Source organism: Heloderma suspectum, chromosome 5 (assembly GCF_057233095.1).
Source record: "Heloderma suspectum isolate Gila_16-S chromosome 5, 16-S_ref, whole genome shotgun sequence".
NCBI classification, from domain to species: domain Eukaryota; kingdom Metazoa; phylum Chordata; class Lepidosauria; order Squamata; family Helodermatidae; genus Heloderma; species Heloderma suspectum.
Genome location: NC_139462.1, coordinates 111,699,686 through 111,722,956, shown reverse-complemented (window position 1 = coordinate 111,722,956; position 23,271 = coordinate 111,699,686). Strand labels below are relative to the sequence as shown.

Genomic DNA, 23,271 nt, shown 5'->3' with positions numbered 1-23,271 from the left:
CTGAACGGTTTAGTGTTTTCCCTACGTTCTTCAATTTAAGCCGAAATTTTGCAAGAAGCAGCTCATGATCTGAGCCATTTCCTTCTCCAGTGGACCACATTTTGTCAGAACTCTCTGCCATGACCTGTCCGTCTTGGGTGGCCCTGCACGGCATAGCTTATGGCTTCACTGAGTTACGCAAGCCCCTTCGCCACAACAAGGCAGTGATCCATGAAGGGGTTGCTACTAGTAGCAGAGCAGAAACAGCAGCCTTCAGGGGAGTCTGGGAAAAGCCTTTATTTCTCCTAACCCCGGCAACCTCACCTGCAAGGTTGCTGTTTCTTTGCCCAGAGAAACAGCAATCTTGCAGATGAGGTTGCCAGGGTGGGGATTGGGAGAGGCAAAAGCCCCTCTCTGTCTCCAGTGTTCTCAGGGAGGGGGAAGTGTATGTGTGTCTATAGGATGGGAGATTGTGTGTGTCTATGTGTGTGTATGTGGGGGGAAGAGTGTGCATGTATATTTGGGGGGTGGGGTGACATACACCTTGCTTTACCATTAAAGAAGTGAATTGCAGTGGAATACTTCTGTACACTTGAGATGCCCACCACATGCAGGCTAGGCATGTTGGGTTTTCACAGCATTACAGTACTGAGGTTTAGAACTTGCACAATAACTCCCACTCATTCTTTGAAAAAAAAAAAAAGAAACATGGGAAGGAAATACATAACACGCTCTTAAGGTGCCAGTCAAGTGGTCCTGGGAAGAGCATTTTACAGTCAGGGTACCGCTACTGAGAAGGCCCTTTCTCCTATTGCTACTTGCCTAACCGCTGAAGGCAAGGACACCAGGCAAAGGGCCTATGATGATTTTGTTTGTTTGTTTAATGTTATTCAATTTATAACCCACCTATATACAAAATACTCTAGGCCGCGTACAGAGTTAAAAATAGTATTACAAAAACAACAACCCTACAATAAAAACAATACAGCCTAGAAACAGTATATGACAATAAGCAAAGAGAAATAAGGATTCTAAAAAGAGAATAATGATTATTGTAACTAGCAGGTAAGTTCATATAAGAGTAGGCATTCCTTTGGATACAAAGGGCCAAGTTGTATTTAGCTTTAAGGCTAAAGCTAGTACTTTGAATTGTGCGCAGAAACAGTTAAGAAGCTTATCAGTAGTTTTTAAACTAGTGATGCATTCTAGCCAACTTGTTCTGGTGCTGCATTGTGAACCAATTATTATCATTTTTGTAATGGCATTTAGCTAGAGAGTTTGCAGCCTGAAGCCTTTTGCACTTGAAGAGGGACCCCAGCTCAGTTGCTACAGAGCACCCATTTTGTATGTACACGGTCAGGTTCAATCCCTGGTATCTCGAGCAAAAAGTATGATGTAGCAGATGATATGTAATTGCTCTGCCTGAGACGCTGGAGAGCTGCTACCTGTCACAAGAGGCAATACTGGGTTAGCGGGTAGATGGACTAGTGGTCTGTCTTTGTATAAGGAGCTTCGTATGTTTCTCTGAAAGAGAACAAAAGTGCTTGACAAGTTCACAAACCAGGAATGCCTTATCACAAATAATTATTTCCAAAATGGAAATCTTCCTGTTGTTCAACTACGGGAAACCAATGCTGTCATGGTGATACAGCGTCAACGTAAAAAACAGAACACCAAAGATAGCCGCGTTGATCCATGTGGGGGGGAAAAATTCCAAAATCCAGGTGGCGATACCTTTATTACTGTGAATATATACTTGTAAAATGTTGCTGTCCTAATAGGGATTCACCATGGGAGAAAGTGGGGTCAACTGATATTTCCCCAAGAAGATTAGGGTGTTTGCTCTCTGCATATTTTAATGTTGAATTTGAAAATAAAGCTCCTTCGTATATATTGCTTCGAAAAAACAAAACAAAAAAACACAGGTGTATCCCTTTTACTTCAGCCCTAGCCTTGTTTTCGACTTCTCCTTTGTACAGGGTAAGAAGGGATACGGAGGCGCCGCCCCTGAGGCAACTGGCAGGGAAGCGGCAGGTGCTTCCCCAGCCAGCACCTGGCCCTTTAATTCCGGTAAGCGCGTTAGAAGAGGCTTCTGCGTGGCCCGCCCCTTTCTCCCGCGCGCGCGCAGTGAGCAATTTGCGCTCGAAATGTAACGTTGGCCGGTGGCTGACTCCCGCCCTCTCCCTCAGCTGGGCGCGCGCGGAGGGCGGCGCGCGCGCGCAAAGCTTGCCGCATCCCGACACCCCCGAGCCCCGTTACTCCCATGGCGGGGTCCGGGCCCGTTCTTGGCCTCGAGGAGGAGGCCGACGAGGAGCTGCTACAGCTGGAGACGGAGCCGCCGCCCGTGGCGGTGGCTGGGAGGGCCGCGAAGGCGACTCCGGGCGGCGCGGTCAGGGTCAGTCTCGGCCGGGGCTCAGTGGCGGCCGCGGGACCGGAGTCGGACAATGACGAAGGCGAGGAGGACGAGGAGGAGGAGTCGGAGCCGCTCCTGGGCGCGTCGGCCTCGGGCTGGAGCCGCAGGAAGCGGGAGGGCCGCGGCGCCGCAGGTTAGAGACCGCGCCGTTGCTCGCGCTCAGTTCGCTTCGGTGAGGGAAGTTTACACCTGAGGTGACAACGAGACCCGGCAGTGGCAGAGTGCGCTGACTGTACCACTTCAGACCGCGGGGCAGCTGAGCGCATCTTCCAGTGCTCCCCTGTTCATAAGCTTCTCCCTCCAAATAGAAAACTAGTACGGTAGGGAGAGAGCTGGCTCGGCTTTTTCTCCCTGGTGCATTAGGTTTCTCCTTAGAGGGATTTTTTCCTTTCCATTCACGAGCATGATCTTCCCCCAACCCGCCCCCCACACCTGCAGTCTGAAGTAGTACAGCCCGCTGCACTCGCCTGGGATTCCACCGCCTGGCTCTGCTGCCTATGTAAACTGCCTCTGTGAGGGGAGCTGGATGTTGCTTCTCTTTCAGGCTCTTCTGTTCTTTTTTTGTTGTTGTTTGCACTAATCAATTTTGACTGGCTTGCACACTCCTCCGAAGAATTCAAGGAAGCATAATGGGTGGGGGTATCCTATTTAATCTCACCACCTCATAATAGTTCGGTTTTTTTAATTATTTACCATATTTTTATGCTGCTCCTCAACCCCCATCCCCACCCCTGGCTCCAGGAGTGGCTTACAATAAATCAGTAAAATAATCCTTAGCATATATAGCATTTCTGAGTGTTCCAAGTGATTAATTAGCATGGGGTGCTTCGAGACAGAGGGCTCCTAGCACTACCAGTTGGCATTGTGCAGCTATTCTGTCTTTTCTCCCTTTATGGATTTTCTGTGGTAAGAAAAAGATGGAAGAAGCAGGAGGAAAACACTGGCGCGCTGTACATTGAAGAAGACATTATGTACCCTATTAAAATTCTGTGATTGTGGCAGTGTGAGTACACAATAAAACCCTCTGGAAGTATATGTAATGTCAGGCCCGATCTTCACATGCAGTAGAACATGGTGGAGTTGTGAGCCACTCCTGACTAAAAGTAGAAGAATCATCGGTTTGACTAAATGCTCTTCTGTGTAAAAATTCACTGCAAGTAGAAAACCAGGAGAGTGGGTTGGGCTGGGCCCTTTTTCTCTGATGTACTTCTATTTAGGGAACCTTTTATGCAGGAGATCTTTTTAGTGTTGTGATTGGAGTGTCATGCTAGGACTGGGGAGACTCAGGTTGAAATCCCCACTTAGGCAGGAAGCTTACTGGATGATCTTGGGCTAGTCACTCAGTCTAACCTACTTCACAGGGTTGTTTTGAGGATAAATTGAAGCTGAGAGGTGGAACCATGTACACCGCCTTAAGCTCCTTGGAGGAAAGCTGGGATATAAATCTCATAATGAGTAAATCGAAAATGTAGTGCTCCATCTGAATCCTAAATTAACATAGTCCATTCTACCATATCATTCTTCTGTGTCTGTAGGTCAAGCCTCAGTAATTCTTGTAAGAGCTCTATGAAATAGGTCAGTATTCAGAGGGCTGAATACTGAGAGGATGAATCAGAGGGCTGAGGCTGAGAGAATTAGTAGCATGACTGTGGCCACTATGGTCAGATTCTTACCACCACACTACAGGACAACTGCCTTGCTGGCTCAAATGTCCTGGACTACAACTCCCATAAAGCCCCAGCCAGCATGGCCAGTGGCCAGGGATTATGGGAGTTGTAGTTTTCAACCAGGTTGCCTACTCCCTAATCGGTGGCCAGTCAAATGCCTCTGCCCTCTCACAAGCAGTGCGTGAAGGCAGTTGCAATCTTCTGTTGTTTATCTCCAATGTCTGGTGAACATGGGTGTATTATTTCTGTATGTTGAGATTTCAATCAGCAGTCATAACAGATATTTGTTAACAACATGAACTTTTCTAGCAGACTCCATAAACTTTTCTAATCTTTTCTCATCCCAGGTAGAATCCACTTGCTTGACCCAGCTTTATTTTAATTTAGTTTCCACCTAGTGCATCTGGCCCTTCCTCCAGTGGGCTCATGGCAGTTCACAGCTTCCCAGTATTTCTATCACTTCATAAGGATTTGCCTTCCTTGGTCAAACCAAATGTTTATCTAGTACAGCATTCTGTTTTTGGCAAGGAAGACAAAATTAGAATGCTATTAAGGTTGCAAACTTATATACACAAAGTCACATAAGCCCCCTTTGAACTCAGTGGACATATTTCTGAGTAAATGAATAGGATCAGTGTGTACAAGAGGCTATTTGTAAGTGTTACATGCAACAAAAGGGAGGGGACAGCAAAGTTGTCAAAAAATGAGGGATTTTAGTAATTGCAGGGCAATTGTAATAGGTATGGGGAAATGTTAATCAGTAGGACATTAGGGACGCACATGTTCATATATTTAGGCTATTTTGGTTGTGGTGTGTTACCATAATAGGGAATGAAAAATAAAATATTAAAGATAAGTCATTCCTTCTAGCAGTGAGTGCCAGCTTTTCTTTTTAAATTCTAAACTATCTCAAACTTTAATAGCAGCTATAGTAAACTTTCAAGCAATTGAATTTGCTTGCTTTTCCCTTCCCTGCCTCTTCCAATGTCCTTTATGTAAGTGATAAATAATAATTTAAGTACTTATAATTTAAGAGTTTTTGAGTGATTAATTAGCTAAAACTCTTCAGTTTACAATCCTAATTTAAAGTGGATTGTCTAGCACACACAGGAAATGTTGGAAGTACTGCAGAGATGAATTTCTTTTTGGATGATCCTGAATTTGCTGAAATCATGCAGCGAGCAGAACAAGCCATAGAATGTGGAGTCTTTCCCGAAAGAATCTCCCAGGGATCCAGTGGGAGCTACTTTGTCAAAGATTCTAAGAGGGTGAGTGCATTGTTGCCCATATATATTGTTAAAAATAGTGGAATAAGCTTGCTGAAGGTTTACCATGGTCAAACTGAAGTACACATTATCATGTTGAGGCTTGTTTAATTTAACATTGCGGTTTCTGCAGTGGTAATGAACAACCTTGAAAAAAATCTCAGTTTCTTCCATAATAATGTTACATTAATGGTAAGGGACCGGAAGACTCTTGGCAGACTGTGGAGCTGACTTCTATAACATATGAAGCACTGATTTATGTAATTAGAGTTGGGATGAGTATTTCAGAAGGCTGTGTTCGTAACACATAAAATATGAGGGTTAGTTTCCATTTGACCAGAAGCTGAAACCTTCTGTTCATTTACTTTGAAATGCTGCTGAAAACATACTTTATTTGGTATTTACCTGTCAAGTTTTCCTAGTATAATAATTTCTAGCAAATAATTATACATGATTTAATTAAGGCAAGTATATCCCTCCTTTTGCCCCCTCATTAAGTAAGAACTCAATCTTATTAAGATTAAATGGATATAACCTTTCATTACTTTAATTGCTCAATATTGGCTATCTGTTGTATGAAATTACCCTGTGTTGTGCGTATAAAGGGATGATTACTTGTTTTTAGGATATTTTTGAAAGGGCATCACGTAACGAGTCAGCCATATTAAAATACATTGATGAAAGTTAGTTTCAGGATTTCTGTTGGATCAAAGCAGTTTAAATCCAGGAGTTCCAGTTGAACTGGTTTATGCAATGCAGCATAACAGCCTGAAGTTAACAGCTGATGTTCTTACAAATACACGCTTAGGGTGAATGGTGGAGATGTACCAGGAGATGTTGTACCAGGTTTATGGAGCCGAAGTTGGGAGTGGGCACCATTGTCAGATCTGCAAGGCTTCTGTGCCACACTAAAACTGGATAGACTGAATTAGGTAGAAAGGGACCATGGCTCACTTCCTTCCACAGTGTTACTACCTGGTTTCTTAGATTTCTATAGCTGCATGTACATTGCCAATCCTTTCTGCATATTGACTAGCTTGCACTTACATGTGAATTTCAAGTTTTAAGGGTTTGGAGGGAGAACACATAGTGCTGTTCTCATCCTGCATGGGACAAGATTACAAATGACCATTAACTAAAGTTTATTTGAACTAACATGATACTGGCCAAAGGAATCTACCAATAGCAATAATGGGAACGCCCTTCTAGTATGGTAGTTGATGTTATTAAGAGATCAGCCTTTCCCAATGGTGGGTCCCCAGATTGTGTTGGACTACAACTCCCATCACTCCCAATAAGTGGTCACTGATGATGGGAGTTGTAGTCCAGCATCATCTGGGAACCCAAGGCTGGTAAGGTACAGTACTGTGCCTTTAGCCTTTATGGTATAGATAGTTTAGAAGATTTTCATTGCTTGATGCTAAATGAATTCTAACCCAACACATGCAAATAGTTGCTGAGGGGGAGTGGCCAAAGAAAAACACCCTTTACCTACATTCAGATTTGTGTAGTGATTTTGCTGGGAGACAGAGTATGGGCATCTCCCACTGCGTCCTCTCCAGAAACCCCACTGATCAGTGAATCATAGATGGCTACGTATCTCCCACATGAACTGTAGGCCCATAAAATCTTGAGCTGTCACAGGAGCTTCCTCCTGGGTCTAAATTGCCCTTACATTTAAAATGTAAATGGATAAATTTATCTTAATAGTTACATAGTGGTAGGCATGCACAATCATTGTGTTTTCTTGTTCAGGTGGATTGAAAACATCCTTTATCTTCTGCTTTTTGTATAATTTTCCTGAAGGCAGAAAATTGTTTTAAAACTACGTATGTATGTGCTGCTGGAGATTGCCATCATTCAGTTGGCTTATGAAGAAGGGTGATGCTGTAACAAATAACATTCTTGTATTTAATTAAATGAAGTGTTTGGTAGAGAAGGGGAACCAGGTTGAGGTTAACTAGACTTCAGAAATATCTGATCCCACATGGGAATCCTCACATCCATGAGAAATGTGGATGAAGAAAGGCTGAAATAATGTTAAGCAATGTTTCTGGAAGTCTTTTTGATGGTAGTTATGAGGAATATTGCATAGTAATCCAGTGGTATAAGGTATTTCTTGTCAGCTTAAGGTCTTTTCAACTTCTGTGTATGTTGGCTTGAAGAATTTAAGACTTGAAGCAAGCAGGCTTTAAAATTAATGTGTTGTACAAGAGCATACTATTTCAAGCCAGTTCTGTGACTTTCTCTGTAGTTCCTGTGAGAATAAGTAACCCTTTGTCTGTTTCTCAACGCTATTGTTTTCATAGATAATATCTAAAAGAGAGGTCTACACTATACCAGCTGTGTATACCAGAACACATGAGGAATTTCAGAGTGTAGTCTGTACCTCATCTGTCTAGTGTCCCTGATTAGGGCTCCATTAAAGCAAGCTGGAGCACGTACCCGCTAAGTTACTAGTGAATCGGCTTGTTAGTTTGCTGTTTGAAATGTCAGACTACCTTGCAAGTAGATGGCATTCTAGCTTTCCATTTAAAACAGCAAGGTAGCATGCCTATTTGCAAGTCAATTTTCCTTGGGATAGGCATGCCAATGTCTAACTTGAATGTACTTAAACAGGTACATCAGGTACACTTATGCCTCCCTATAAACTTACCTACAAGAAAGTGTTCCAGCTTGCTACCTGAAATGGTAAACTGGGGTTGCCTGCTTAAGTAAATAGTTTTGATTTGTCCTTTGTTGCCACTTTTGTGTCTCATGGCTCCTGTCTGCTTCTCTTTGTTTTGTGTGCAAAAAGGGGGGAAAGAGAAAACAAGGGAGAAATAAAAAATAAATTGAACAGCCACACAGAGGCACATTGGTACAGATCTGCATAGAGTGGGGAATGTTCCACTATTATATTTCACTCTCTATTTCTAAAACTGCATTGTTTCATAAAATAGTAACATAATGGATACAATACAAGTCAAATTAGGCAGTTTCAAAGTTGTAATTAAGTTTTCTCTTGTGACTATCTTTAGGAAGTATGAGTGTGAAATATATTTCTGCCCTCCTGAAAGAGGAGTGTCAGGCCTCAACAAGACTAGACTCATCCAAACGGCTTTTGGCTACTATTTCCTAGACATTTTTGAGTTTTGGCTTCTGACTGTATTGCTAACCTTTATCCTATGTGGAGTTTTCTGTTGGAGGTGGAGGAAGGATTATTCTTCACTGCTTTTGTATTTTGTGATGTATTTGTATTTATTATTTGTAATTAGTACTGTGGTTTGTTTTACCTGATTTTATTTTTGTGAGGTGTTTTGGGTCCAACTTGACGGAGAAAAGCACCATATGTGTTATTAAAATAAAACAGATACCTTCGACTATGTCTTAAAATAATTTCCAAGTAAAGGTCTGGATTTCATTGAATATAACATTTAAACCCCATGAATAGTACAATCCTATATATGTTTACTCAGACGTAAGCCACATTGGGTTCAATGGGACTTATTCTCAGGTAAGTAGACATAGGACTGCAACCTTAGGGTGCAATCCTATGCATGTTTAAACAGAAAAAAAAATCCACAATTCCCAGCATTCCCCACCCAGCATGGCTGGCTGGGGAATTGTGGGAATTGTTGGATTTTTTTTTCTGTTTAAACATGCATAGGTTTGCACCTTTAAAGTGCTTTTCTATTCCTAATCAAGCTCTTCAGTTCATCTACTTTTGGCTGTTTAGAAAAATGCCTGAGGTTTATAATCCCATACAAATTAACATGGTATAGTCTTTCAGATTTATTTACTATATATGTCAGACTTGCTAAATCATATCCCAGTTGATTTAGTATTGGAAATCTTTCTTTAAAAGTTATACTGGTGGAGAAGGAACCACACAGGGTGGTGGACAGGATAGGCAAGTCAGAAAATATAATAGCTAGCATGCACAGCTATATGTAGTAGCAGCCATTTTTGCTGGGGGGTCTGGAGCTATAGGATCAAGTTGTAAAAGAGGCAATAACTAATGCTGTATGTTTGGAGTCAGAAGCTCATTTCCCAGAGGCAGAATCTAGTTTCTAATATAACTCTGTTAACAGTATGGAGGGTGGGTTTTGTCCCATGGAGTGCAGCATAATACATACCACTGATAGCAAAAAAAAGAAACCTAAGTACAGACTCAGCTGTTCATTTGTGTTATGCTGTTAATGTTTCTTGTTTACAATCAGATTTAGCAAATAGAATAAGAGCTCTTAGCTTATATATAGAAACTAATGGATTGTCAAATCCTAGGAGAGCAATATGGAACCTTAGAGACTGACTTCTTGTGACATGAGCTTTTGGCTCATCCTTGTTAAAGAACTCAGCAGTTGCATTTCTCTGTCTACTACACTGCAGATGGGAAAAAAATGTCAGTACAGCAGGCACACAGTACACGGCTATAGTAGCAATCTCAGCGTAATGTTTACCCTGTACCATGTTGTTTCAAAATAAAGGAGGAAAGTATTGTTCTGTCCCTCCCTCCCTCACACACACACACACACACACACACACTCTTTTTACTCTAAGAAGCTTAGAGCAGCTCTCACATAGCTGCCAAGAGGTTTTCCATCTAGTTTATAGGGGAGACCTTCTTAACTTCAGGAGTAGAACCGTATCACACTGTTTAAGACAACTCATATTTGGGCTTCCTCTCTAGCTTATGGAACAGCTTTCCGATCAAGTGAATTGAAACTGTGAAAGTAATTCTTCATATCCATGTGAGCTGAGGCACGCAGGAGATAAAGCAAGTTAACGTGTGAGCAAAAAATAATGATAATAGAAAATACAGCCAAACATGTTCTACTGTGCTCACTCTTTTGAGGAAGTGTTTTTACAATGTGTGTACTTGTTTGTAGGGGTTAACTTGCAAATTCGTGAACCACTTTTATGTTGATGCATTGGCTTGTTGTGAATTTTGAATTTGCATAATGGAGGGAGCAATCCTATGGCTGCTAGTCAGCGGCTAGGCAGCCATAGGGTATGTCGGTTTTCAGGAACCAACCTCCCCACCCCGCACTGCCTCGCAGGCAGCTCAGAACGGCTCTGTGCTCGGAAGACGAGCACGGAGCAGCGAAAATGGGGCGTTCCAGGGTGGGGAAGGCGGAAATGCTGTTACAACACATCCTATGTGTCATCCAGCAGCCACTTCCCCCACTCTGCCTTCCCACGACTAGACAGCCGAAATCGGCTGTCTAGCCGCAAATTCAGGGCGGCTGAAGCGCAGAGGGGATTATCCCCTCCATGCTTCTCCTGCCCTGCATTGGATAGGCGGTCACCTCAGAGTTCGGAGGCAGCTGCCTATCCCCATAGGATTGCACCCTTATTTACATTGTACCAAAGGAAAACGTTCATGCTGTTTCCTACCTTACTGCCTATATATTAAAAGTATTTTATACCTCTTCTATACTTGGTGAGCCACAAAGGGAGAAAGGGAAGTGATTGCAAGGTGGCTTTTGTGGGAACGGCTAGGAGCTACAACAAAAGTCAGTAAAATATTCTGGTTGCTGCTTCATTTAACATGTGTGGCAGTTAGTCACATCACACAATGCGCAATAACACAGTTGCATCATGCAACGTGAGTGAGGTTGTAATAGGTATAGCTCTAGTAGGCTTTACATGGTGGCTGAAATCTCCAGCTCAGGCTGCACAACAACAACATCCTTCTACGTTTTTAATGAGTATTTGTGTTAATGGTTCAGGAGCAGAAGTATCCCGTAGACAACAAAACATCAAATGGACAGACACTTTTCTGACTTCTTCCAGAATGAGGACATTTTAATAAATGAATATTAACAGCTTGCTCATTCTTTCATGTCTCTTCTCCTCTAGAAAACTGTTGGAGTGTTTAAACCAAAATCTGAAGAGCCTTATGGTCACCTAAACCCAAAATGGACCAAATATTTTCACAAAATCTGTTGCCCCTGTTGTTTTGGTAGAGGCTGTCTTGTTCCTAATCAGGGATACCTCTCTGAAACTGGTGCCTCTCTTGTGGACAGTAAATTGGGATTAGGAGTAGTACCCAAAACAAAGGTAAGAGTGCTTTGTAGCAGGAATTGGCCCTGCAAAAATAAGATTTTACAATCTGTGTTAAGCTCTTGTTATATAACTTACAAACCAGGATATAAACCACAGCCTCCTATTTCTAGTATATTGGGTTTATTGTGCTTCATAACACTTCTGTGAGAGCTTTCTTGTGAGTTAGCTTTTTCAGTTGGATCCTTCTGACACTACCCCCTAGGTGACTTGTACTTTTTCACAGATTGGGCTGGGGTAAATATTTCAACCATCAGTATTTGTATACATTATTATTCTATCCCGCCATACAGCCTAGTGCGTCCTCAGGGTGGCAAAGTTGCAATAGTAACAAAACAATTACACATTCATAAACATCAATAAAAGAGCTACACAATTAAATCAATAACTGCAACCCAATTAAAACTACAGGAGAAAAATAACTCTTCTCAACAGTCTCTTACCCCCTGAACAAAGGATAAAATAAAATGCTTTAACTAATTTTCAGAATGTGAAGACAGAACTGGCTTGCTGAGTTTCCGTAGGGAGGGAATTTCAGAAAGGGGATGCTGCCATTGAAATATCCTTATACCTGCTGATCTGACGTCTGTCAAAATGTGGATTTGGTGTAGGGTATCTTCTAGAGATGTCAGGGTAAAAGAGAAAGAGTTAGCTTAGGTAACTGGGCCTCTATCATTTAGGACTCCAAAGGTTAGAAACAACACATTGAATTGTGCCTGGAAACAAGGTGGGAGCCAATGTATCAGGTTTAACATGGCATTAAATATGCTTCCTTCAGGTCACTCCTTAAATGTGCAGCCCCAATTTGAAGTAAATAAAGTATCTGGACATTCTTCAAAAGCAGCCCCACCTGGACATTGCTAAGAATATATTTCCCGTTGGCCAGGTCATCCTTTTCTTGAAATGGCCTAAGCTGGTGAAAAGCACTGTTGGCCACAGCTGCTACATGAGGTTTGAAGAGCAATGCCAGGTCCAGTAGGAACTCCAGGCTACACATCTGATCCTTCAAGAAAAAGTGTGACCCCATTTAGTACAAGGAAACCACTAATCCCGGATCAGTCAGGGCCTTTTGCATTGGGACACAAACTTAGGCCCATTTAGTTTTAAGTGATGAGAGCGGTTTGTTTAGCCTCAGTAGACTGTTACTGACCATTTCCGGATGCTGCAGGGAATAGTCTATCCCTGAGTTGTGGCTTTATGTTCTGTCACTGTTAAGGGATAGGAAAATCTTTCTATAAAGATGTAGCTCTAATAAGTACAATCTCCAAGTTCAACTCGAAACCCTGTTTTACACTGTGTGTTTTAAGGTTGTCTGGATTGTTAGTGAGACCTTCAACTACAGTGCAATAGATCGTGCAAAATCAAGAGGAAAAAAATATGCTTTAGAAAAAGTGCCTAAGGTTGGCAAAAAATTTCACCGAATAGGACTACCTCCTAAGGTAAGCCTTTGAAAATATTTAAACCATTTTATTCTGATAGTATCTCTGAGGATCATTATGGTTTTTGGGTACAGAGTAGCCCTGGAGATAGAATAGTTTGTCTACTTCAGTTCAAAACAAAACTGTAGAGAATAGTAATCCATTCAGTTCCTTTTGGCCAGGATCCAGAAATACACACACAGCTATTTGAAATATTAGGTGCTTTTAAAGTCAATTCTGTTTCTTGCCTAAATGCAGGATTTATTTTAAATTGCAGGTTGGCTCCTTTCAGCTGTTTGTTGAAGGCTACAAAGAGGCTGACTATTGGCTCAGGAAATTTGAGACAGACCCTTTGCCTGAGAATACAAGGAAACAATTTCAGTCACAGTTTGAAAAACTGGTTGTCCTTGATTATGTCATCAGAAACACTGGTATTTAATCGTTTCTATTACTTGTGTTAGATCATACTATGACAATAATATTCTTGTCAAACTTAGAAAGAAAAAAAATGTGGGCTTGAGAAATCCATTCTAAATATTCTTGGAGGGCTTTGACAATATGTATGAATGCATACAATGCTAGAGAAAAAATAGCAGTTACTGTGAATGTCCATTCTTGGGAGTAATGAGGAAATCAAGCAACTTTGCATTTAGGAGGGCCCTGCCATACTGGTACTTTTGAAGGCTGCTGGTCAGTGTTTGATAGTATTAGATTAGACTGATACAAGTATCTGTCTTGGGTCCTGAGACTTAAGTAAGGCAGCTCCCAATGTATAAACAAATAGAGAACGCTACAATGTCAACATTATGGGTTTTCAAATAGGAAAAAATGAGGGAGTGCTGATTGATCCAAATGGAGACAACTACATCATTGACAATGTGGTTGTGTGGAAGTGTTTCCTGATCAGGGTCCTGTTAGTGGCTCAGCTGGTGATTCCCTCAAGGACGTGAAGAGTGAAATGCCACAACTGGCTTACATAATAGGAGAGCATGGCTTTATCTGTTCCTTCACCATGTGTTGTTGTCTATCTATGGAGTCATTACAAGTATATAACTAGAGCAACAGAATATTATTTTCAATGTTATTCCTGTGGAGAGGTAGACCTATGTTGTTGGCTGAAGACTCCCGACTTCCCGCCATTGCAGATAGTCAGGGCCAGAAATATTGGAACAAGGATAACTGTTTTGGCAGTTGGCCTCTGCACACCACCACATTGAAGTTGAAAGGAAACACACCCAGATGGGAGCGAAGTCAGGACTTCCAGCTGTAATTCAAGGGGTTTGACAAAAGTGGGGCACTAACCATTCAGGAAGGACAGCCAGTGGCATGCACACACTCCCATCGTTGGTGGCTTATAAGTAATGGAACAAACCAACATCATTTCAAACTTAAGGTTCACCTTCAATACCTGGATGAAAATCCTTTGCAGTCAATGACTGCCTGAAGTCTGGAACCCATGGACATGACCAAATGCTGAGTTTTCTACCTTGAGATGTTTTGCCAGGCCTTTACTGCAGCTGCCTTCAGCTGCTGCTTGTTTGTGGGTCTTTCTGCCTTCAGTCTTGACTTCAGTAAGTGAGAAGCATGCTCTGTTGGGTTGAGATCAGGTGACTGACTTGGCCATTGAAGAACATCCCACTTCTTTGCCTTGAGAAACTCTTGGGTAGCTTTTGCTGTATATTTTGGGTCATTATCCATCTGCAATATGAAGCAGATCCTATCAGTTTGGCAGCATTCAGCTGAATCTGAGCAGAAAGTATAGCCCTATACACTTCAGAATTCATCCTGCTGCTTTTATCATAAATAATATTTATTATTTATTTCTTCCCTCAGAGTAAAGGATAAAGCCAATCTTCCAAAACTGTCATGTCCCTGCCAGCTGTTCTAATCAAACTGAAAGCAAATCTCCTCCCTTTTCAAATTCTTAATGAGTAGAGGACTCTGAAGTCTTCCTTCCCTTATGAGAGGAGGAATATGTGAATCAAGTGATTCTTAACCTATTTTGAAAAAGGAACCCAGATATTTCTGCAAATGTCTACTTCAGCACAAAGAAGATCAGCTGGTTGCAGGGTGGACAGACAAAACGTAACCCACAGTGCAGCTCTCGACATATGGAAGTATCATGAGATGTACATGTTCTGACCAATACTGCTTTGTGGGGAAAAAACCCAGGGTTGTTGTTTTGATGTAATTTCCATTTATGTAACTTGCCTACTTCTTCCTTAAAAATGATACTTCCAATCCTTCATTTCAAAGATGTACTCATTCTAGTAGATACCTGCATTTCACTAATTGTGCTTCCCTCCAATTTCTTTGAAGACAGAGGCAATGACAATTGGTTAGTCAGATATGAAAAGCAGAACGATGGGACTGACCTTTCTGATAAGGTAAGACAAAAGCGTGCTTGTATTTACATACTGTGAATGTCTCAGAATAAATTAAATAAGTTGGTGTGGTCTGGCACTCACCTCTGGACTTTGGCATGCGGTTCCTTACTTTCTCATCCTATTTCCATATGGAATGGGATATATTTGGATAGGTATGCATTAAAAAGAACAACCAGTTTGATGTTCCTGTGATGCAATAGTAAAGCTACACACAGATAGGGATATTTAAGTTATGCCTACTTAATATTTTTTTAAGGTTTGCTTTTTGTTGCTGTTCTGATGCAATGTTTCAAATGCACACATTCATATAATAAAGTAGAAGAGGTGAATGCATGCCTTTTGCACCTAAATTCTGACTGTTTAAATTATTTTTCCTACAGGATATCCAGTGGCTTAATGAAAAAGAGCCTATTATTAAAATAGCAGCAATTGATAATGGTTTAGCTTTTCCTTTCAAACATCCTGATGAGTGGCGAGCATGTGAGTTTTTTTTTGTAATGTTACATTCATTTAAATGGGCAATTAACATCAGTGGCTTTCCATATGTGTGAGCTTCTCTTTCTAAAGAACATTTTGTGTGGTTTTACTTCATAGTAATTATACATTTTCCTCATAGATGGCACAACATGTCATATAGATAGTGTTGTCTCTCATGTGAACTTCCCTGGGTGTTAAGATCTACTGGAAGTGCCCTACTCTGCATCCTGTCTCTTGTAAAATTGGCAAGGGAGCATGGTGCGGCATTTGCAGTGATTGCACCCACCAGTTTGGAAATTCCTGTCAAATTCCTGTGCCAAGCCACTCTCTTGAGCTTTCATCATTGGATGAAAACTTCATTGTTTACAAAGGTTTTTGAAGACGCGTATAGAGAGGACGCTGCAGTTATTAATTGCTGTTTTTATAGAATGTATAGTACTTTGTGTTTACAATTATTTAATAATTAAAATTGGTATACAAAATAGACAGAAATGTGACTGAAAAATGAATATGAAGAATATTTCTTCCAATTACAAAATGTGCTGTCTTTCAGTCTGTGAATTGACATGATGGAAAGTGGCAACTGCTACGTTAATTTGCATATATATCAAGTTGTATTTCCTGAAATCGCTGAATTGAACAATGCATCTGCAAGTTTTAAGTTGAGTATATTAATTTGGAAAATGTCCCCCTTCACCTCCCCCTTTTCTTCCTGTCCCTTAGATCCATTCCATTGGGCTTGGCTTCCACAAGCAAAGGTCCCTTTTTCTCAAGAGACAATAGATCTGATTCTTCCTCGAATTTCTGACATGAACTTTGTACAGGATCTTTGTGAAGATCTTTATGAACTGTTTAAGGTAATTTCAAAAATAAATTGAGCAGAGCTAGTTAAAGTAGCTTCTAATGTATGGTAAGACATTTGAATAGTTACCCTTCTGAATTGGCTTTATCTGTTAAAGTGAAATCATTTGCAAAATAAAAAGCAAGGCTAATTGGACCCTTCACAACATATGATTTTTAATGGATTATATATGTCGTATATAATTTTAAATCTATCGTTACCTTTAGATAGATCTGACTTGAATTATGAAACTTTCTGAAATCTACTTCTTTATCTTTCAATAAAGACTGACAAAGGTTTTGACAAGGCTACTTTTGAAAATCAAATGTCTGTGATGAGAGGACAGGTAAGGATGCTTTCTATTGTATCAGCACTTTTAAAAATATGTTTCTGCATTTTATAGCTGTAGACAACCTACTAGTCAGCAGCTTGTGAAGGTTTGCAGCTTTCACTAAAAAGCTAAAGCTGCAATCCTATACAACTTTCCCTGGGAGTATAGGACTGTGCTGTAAGCTGTGTTGTGTCTATTCAGATTTGGTAGGTACTGTAAAGTGATGGGCCAAATAACAATATCTTTACTTTCCCAAATGTCCTGGAGACTCCTCCCCATGGTCCCTGAAATAGATTGGTGACTATGCTAATCATCTTGTAGTTGATCTAGCAAGGATCACCATCCACTTTGCTTCAGGTGGCTGTATGCAGGGTTGCTTTGGTTTCCTTGTACACAGATGGTTGCTATGTGGAGTAATATGGAAGGGGATCTGTGTAGGGAAGTCTGCTCTGATATTGCCCATTCTGAATTGGAGCAAACTTACCTTAGGAGTCTTCTCTAAATGTATTAACTTCTTAATATTATACGCTTTAATCTTTGCAGATACTTAATCTTACTCAGGCATTAAAGGATGAAAGAAGTCCTCTTCAGCTTGTTCAGATGCCCCGTGTGATTATGGAGAGAAGTCATGGTGGAAATCAAGGACGAATTGTTCACCTGAGCAATGCATTTACACAGACTTTTCATAGCCGGAAACCTTTTTTTTCCTCCTGGTAGAGGCAATTATATGTCTTCAGCTTAGCAAGACTTTCTACTGTGTAAAGGGTCCAGAATAATGAAATTCTGCTGTACACAGAGTGCTGGACTGCCAGAACCTCAAAACTTAAGTTTTGTATTTTGAATGTAATAAGTTTACAATTTGTTTAAAATTGTGGAATTTTACATCAGGGAAATGAGGAGCTTGTCCTTTACTGTATTTTTATAGACACTTTAATGTTTTCTGTATTTAATATTAAAAGGGAAAAAATAAAGTTTACAGATGCCAAAGACTACTTTTGACTAAATTGTAGGAAGGAAGTGTTCTGTTGTATACAAATGTCAGAAATCATGTCTAATTTTGTTTGTTAGAAATGAAGCACAGCCTTTTCATTCCTCTACTGTAAGAAAGCTGCTTGAAATTCCCCCTTATCAACAATTGTCAAATTGTTACATGGGTTCTCACTGATTTATGGACTCAAACATTACAAACTTGTCTTTTGATCAGGTTGCCACTGGGCTCTGGGACCAATATCATTGCATCTGCATTTGAAAATGCAGGCATGAAAAAGGACTAAGTTAATGCCACAATTCCAGAGAAAATGTAATTATGCCATAATTCTCATGCCTTATTTTGTTGTCAATGCACACATTTCTATAGGTTGTCCCCTGCATCAAACTCTTACTTGAGGGCAGGGATAGGAGCAAGCCTCAACCTTTGCCTCTCACCACCACCACACGCTTAAAGTGCAATATATACAGTATGTAGCCTCCATCCCTGCTGACAAAGGGGTAGATGGAATGTTTGAGTGGGTCCAATGAGTATGTATGTGTGGGTCCTGGGTTACTCCTTGGGGGTACATGTAAATTGAGAGAGTGCTCTCGCACCCTCCCATCTGTAGACTATATGCAGGACTGTGTGAGAACCAACTCTAAATCAGTTCCAGGTGTTGCTCTCCTCTCTACATTCTTCCTTCTCTCCGTCCTCTCCACCCCTCTAACAATTGAGCCAGTCATGGGCCATTTCTTTGATGTTTAAAAACACCTTTATGGAGAAGGGAAGATTAAGGCATGTTTAATGGCCTTCTAGTTATTGAGACTTAAAGTATGCCAAAGGTGTGTGTGTTTGTTGTGGACCATGTTTGGGATTAGTGTAACAATACCAAGAATTCATATAGCTTGATTCTTGAGGAGTTGTCTGCATTGGTATGGTGTATGCTTTGGCCTTGATACTTTGTGGTTCATTTGTAAGGATGATGTATGAGAAAATTAATATATTTTCTTTAACTAGATCAATATTTCTGCTACACGTCCACCACAATAACATACAGGGTGTTAAAAAAAACTGCCAATGCCAATTAAATTTGTCAACTGACATCAAAATGGATACTTTCCATTACTTATGGAAATCCCCCCCCCCCCCGATATTGGTACCCTAGCCACCCAAATGTACTGTGAATCAGAACTGGACCCCTATTCATTTGTCATTATGAGACATGTCGGCAACTCTAAGCTATGTTGTTGGCTTCAAAACACATGTGAAACATCAATTGCAGAGAAATTTATAGATTCCTATAAGTTAGTAATACCTGTTCTAAATTCAGTGTTACGCTTGAATGTGAGGATCTCAAGTAATGTCTGTAGCAAAGATTGCTTATATGAAAGTTGTATGTTTGGTATTTCCAGTAATGCTGTATCTTAAGCTGCTGAGCAATATTCCTGAAGTTCCTTTTTTTAAAAAAATTGGGATGGGGTGTTGGTAAAACAATGTAGCATGTTGGAACAATTCACTTGGTATACTAAAATGTATAAGCCTTAAAATATAAAACTTACTGTACTGTAGGATTAGAAGACAGTCATGTTTATGAACTTATGGGGGCTTCAGTTTTTACCAGCTTGTAAATTTTTAAAGGATGTATATAAGATTACCAGACTTTGCTCTCTTAAACCAATAAAGATAATGGTCTAAATTATCTTTTTGCCATACATATCTTATTGATTGTACTTTATTTTCTTCCACAAAGTGTAGAGTGGCATGCATGGGGGTTTCTCTGTTTTATCCTCCCAACTGTCATATGAAGTAAATTATGCTGCCAGATGAGTGGCCTAAGGGTACCCCAGTGAGCTTCATGGCTGAGTGGGAATTTGAACCTGGGCATCTCTGGTCAAAGTCTTAATACACTCTATTACACTACACTGGTTACATTTATTGTATAATGCATCAAAGAGAAAAACACTTGCTAGTCTTTATGGACAGAATTCAAAGGAGTGACATGCATCTTCTGCACAGAAAAATAGATATTTTCCTAAGCTATCATCATAGGAGAGGTATCTAATCCAGAAAGGGTAAGAAACAATGGCGTAGTTTTATACTGTGACACCAATGAAGGGGTCTGCAATTTGCGGCCCTCCAGGTGTTTGGCTTACATTTCTCATCATCCCTCACCATCTGCTATGCTGATTAGGGGTGATGAAAGATGTAGGCCAAAACATCTGGAGGGACCACACATTGTGCATCCCTGTACCAGCATATTCAAGCTTATACTACAGACAGTGTAACTTGTAGCAATGTGTGTGTATGTATTTGAAGTCCTGGGCATGAGCATGGCTCAGACTAAGATCCGTCCAAATTAAATTGGTGCGTTAGGAGCTGGGGAGCCCTCTTATTTACGTGGTAGAGTTTACATGCAGATAAACAAGCTTCTACATGGGCTGCATGTGATGTTAGGCAAACTACTAGGGTTTTGGCCCAAAGTTTCACAATTTTAGCCACAGCCTCAAGATCTCCAAGGACAGGAGTAAAAACTCAGGGTGAAGGCGCCAGTCAGGTTTTTCCTTCTCATGGCTATTCTCAGGATCCTGGCCTTCATCCCTATTATAAAGGTTAAGATTAAAGTTGTGTAAAGCATAATTTGTACTGGAAGTGTTATACAGTCCACGTGGATGGTTAAGCTTTGCTTGAAAACTTTGCTGTTGGCTCCACCCCTGTTACAAAGTATGAATGTAACTGTGTATTGCTGATAAGAATTCATTGTATTACCTCATGAGGGGATAGACCTTCACAAGGTGCTTCTGAAGTTAGCTGTAAGCCTGGCTACGTTAGGCAGAGGTCCTCCTGAGGTCCAAAGCTGCTGGTTTAGTCAAGCTGTGCATAAATGAATGTCTAAGATAGGGAACTAGAGTTAATATTATTAGGTAGAATGTTATAAAAAGTAAGTTTTTGGCTTGGTTGAGCAGAGAGGGCCTGGGAGAACAAGAAGCCTACCAAACATTACCTGAGCTCTGCCAACAATGCCTTCGAGACAGGTAAGATCACAATGACATCTGTTTTCTTGGTTGAGAGGGATAGATGTTTAATTTTACTAAGAATATGCTAGCCGCTATTTCTATTATGCCTGTAATCCTAATTGTGTTGCATATAGTAATGTGTCTTGCTTGTTTTGTTATTCTCTAAATGCGCAATCCTATGGCTGCTAGTCAACACCTAGATGGCCATAGGATAGGCCAGTTTCTGGGAACCGACCTTGGAGCCCGCACTCCAGCATCGGTTCCTGGAAACCGACCCCCACCCCCTCCTCTGCTGCCTCATAGGCAGCGCGGAAAGGCTCTGTGCTCGGAAGAGCAGTGCGGAGCGGCAAAAATGGGGCGTTCCGCAGGGTGGGGAGGTCAGAAATGCCGGTACGACGCATCCTATGTGTCATCTGGCCACTGCTTCCCACACCCCAAGGTCCCATGGCTAGATGGCCGAAATCGTCTGTCTAGCCGCGAAAGCTGGGCGGGGGGATCGAGGAGGGGATCCACTCCTCACCACTCCTCCAGCCCTGCACTGGATAGGCGGTCGCCCCCAGGCTCGGAGGCAACTATCAATCAACATAAGATTGCTCCCTAATACTATTTGAACAATAAATAAATATTTTGTGGTACCACTTTGTTATTTGGCTTGAGGGGTGTTTCAGGGACCACAATCCATAAATTGATTCTTGAAGCCCAAAACATTCCACTGAGATTTATAAATAGGTTGCTGAGTGGGGTCTCCATATAGCCATTGTTTTCTTTCTTGATCAGGTAAAGGGAAACAAATCGGTGGAGTAGGAATGGTTTACCTGTCTCACTCCTGCCTCACTAGACACTGCCAGGCCCTGGCCTGTAGCCCTTCAGACGTTACTGAACTCCCAAGTTCCACCTTGATCTGAGCCTTGGGAGACCTTGCAATCCTACAAGGCATTATTTCTCACCCTCATGCTAGGGTCTGGCACTTAACTGACCAAAAATACATTATCAGTCAGCTGTTCAAACATAATGAAATAATGGTCAAGTGTTTTAAAAGAATTAAATGTATTTGAAGAACAAAAAGAAAAGTTTATCTTCAGTAGGAATGATAATTATGCTAATAGTTAACAAAGGGCACAATCCGATTTAGATAGGCAGCCGCCTCCAAACTCGGAGGCGACCACGTATCCAAAGCAAGGCAGGAGAAGCACGGGGGGGGGGGGGGGATAATTCCCTTTGCACCTCGCCCGCCCTGCTTTTTCTGCTAGACAGCCATTTTCGGCTGTCCAGCTGCAGGGGTGGCCAAGCGGGAGAGGAGGTAGGATGGTACGACAAGATGTGTTGTACAGGCAGATCCACTCTCCCCGCCCCAGAACGCCCCCAGACCCGCCCCTTTTCAGCTGCTCTGCACTGCTCTTCCAAGCACGGAGGATGGGGCTTCTCTGCGCTGGCTGAGAGGCAGCGCTGATGTGGGGGGAGGTCGGTTTTCTGGGAGCCGACCTCAGAGCACGGGCTCCGAGGTCAGTTCTCGGAAAACAGCGTATCCTATGGCCATCTAGCCACTGTCTAGCGGCCATAGGATTCCTCCCTTATTGTGAAACAATGCAAGTAACTTTTTTTGAAATTGCAATAAACGATAATTTTAGGTAAGGATTCTAAAAATGTGAACAATTTACTGCACGATTCTTCCTTTTTTGCATTTATCCTGGAACAACAGGGTCAGCTTAGTTATAAAATTAAAAAGAAAAAGCCATCTTTTTTTTAAATGGGTAGTTGTGCTACGTTAGGAAGCCGGCCAATTCTTCAAACATAATCTGCATTATGCAATATTTGTCTATGATTAAATAAGCTATCTTCTGCCTGGTGTACCAATGCTAGCCTCACTCCTACAATATGGGGGTGATGATAATGGTCACTTAGAAAAATTGCTGAGATTATTAGATATACGGAGGTCTAATACTATAGCATTTTTTTCTCCTCAACATTCACTTTCAATATTTACCAAATACTGAAAAAATATGGAGATACTTTTTCAAATACTAACATTTTCCTCTTTTCCTATAACCAACAGCGATTACCTTTCAGCATAAAGGGGGAAGGATATTTGTTAACTTTATTCCTGTGCAAATGCAAGGCAATACCTTTTCTCTTTCTGGTGCAATCTGTGAAAGGAACAATAAACAGGGCAGCACCTGGCAAAGAAATGGTGTTGCAATAGACTTTTAAGGCTGAAATCCGATACCCACTTCCCTGAAAGTACGCCCCATTGAACTCAAGTGGGACTGACAACTGAGTACGCATGTACTCCAGAAGGGGTAAAATGTATTCGGGGGAGGGGGGAAGCTTTGTTCTGGGCATGTTAATTTTCTGAAAGAGAAATAACGGTGTGTTTCATATTAATTCCCCCATCCCAAATGTATTTTGTCTGGAACAAGTCCTATTGACTTCGATGGAGTTAACTTTCAAGTAAGCATGCTTA

General features: G+C 41.3%; 1 protein-coding gene across 2 annotated transcripts; it reads left to right on the top strand.

Moving 5' to 3' along the window:
• The first annotated feature begins 2,117 nt into the window (after nucleotides 1-2,117).
• On the top strand, nucleotides 2,118-19,495 carry PI4K2B (phosphatidylinositol 4-kinase type 2 beta). 2 transcript variants are annotated; one of them, XM_084857000.1, is made up of 10 exons: nucleotides 2,118-2,525; nucleotides 5,161-5,327; nucleotides 11,169-11,369; nucleotides 12,680-12,811; nucleotides 13,068-13,221; nucleotides 15,110-15,177; nucleotides 15,558-15,657; nucleotides 16,378-16,511; nucleotides 16,782-16,841; nucleotides 17,370-19,495. In XM_084857000.1, exons 1-10 carry the CDS (start codon nucleotides 2,243-2,245, stop codon nucleotides 17,541-17,543), a joined length of 1,473 nt encoding a protein of 490 aa, XP_084713126.1. In that variant the 5' UTR covers nucleotides 2,118-2,242; the 3' UTR covers nucleotides 17,544-19,495. The 2 variants fall into 2 exon arrangements, with proteins under 2 accessions (XP_084713126.1, XP_084713127.1); XM_084857001.1 differs by lacking the exon at nucleotides 2,118-2,525 and adding an exon at nucleotides 3,301-3,395.
• Nucleotides 19,496-23,271: the final 3,776 nt, after the last annotated feature.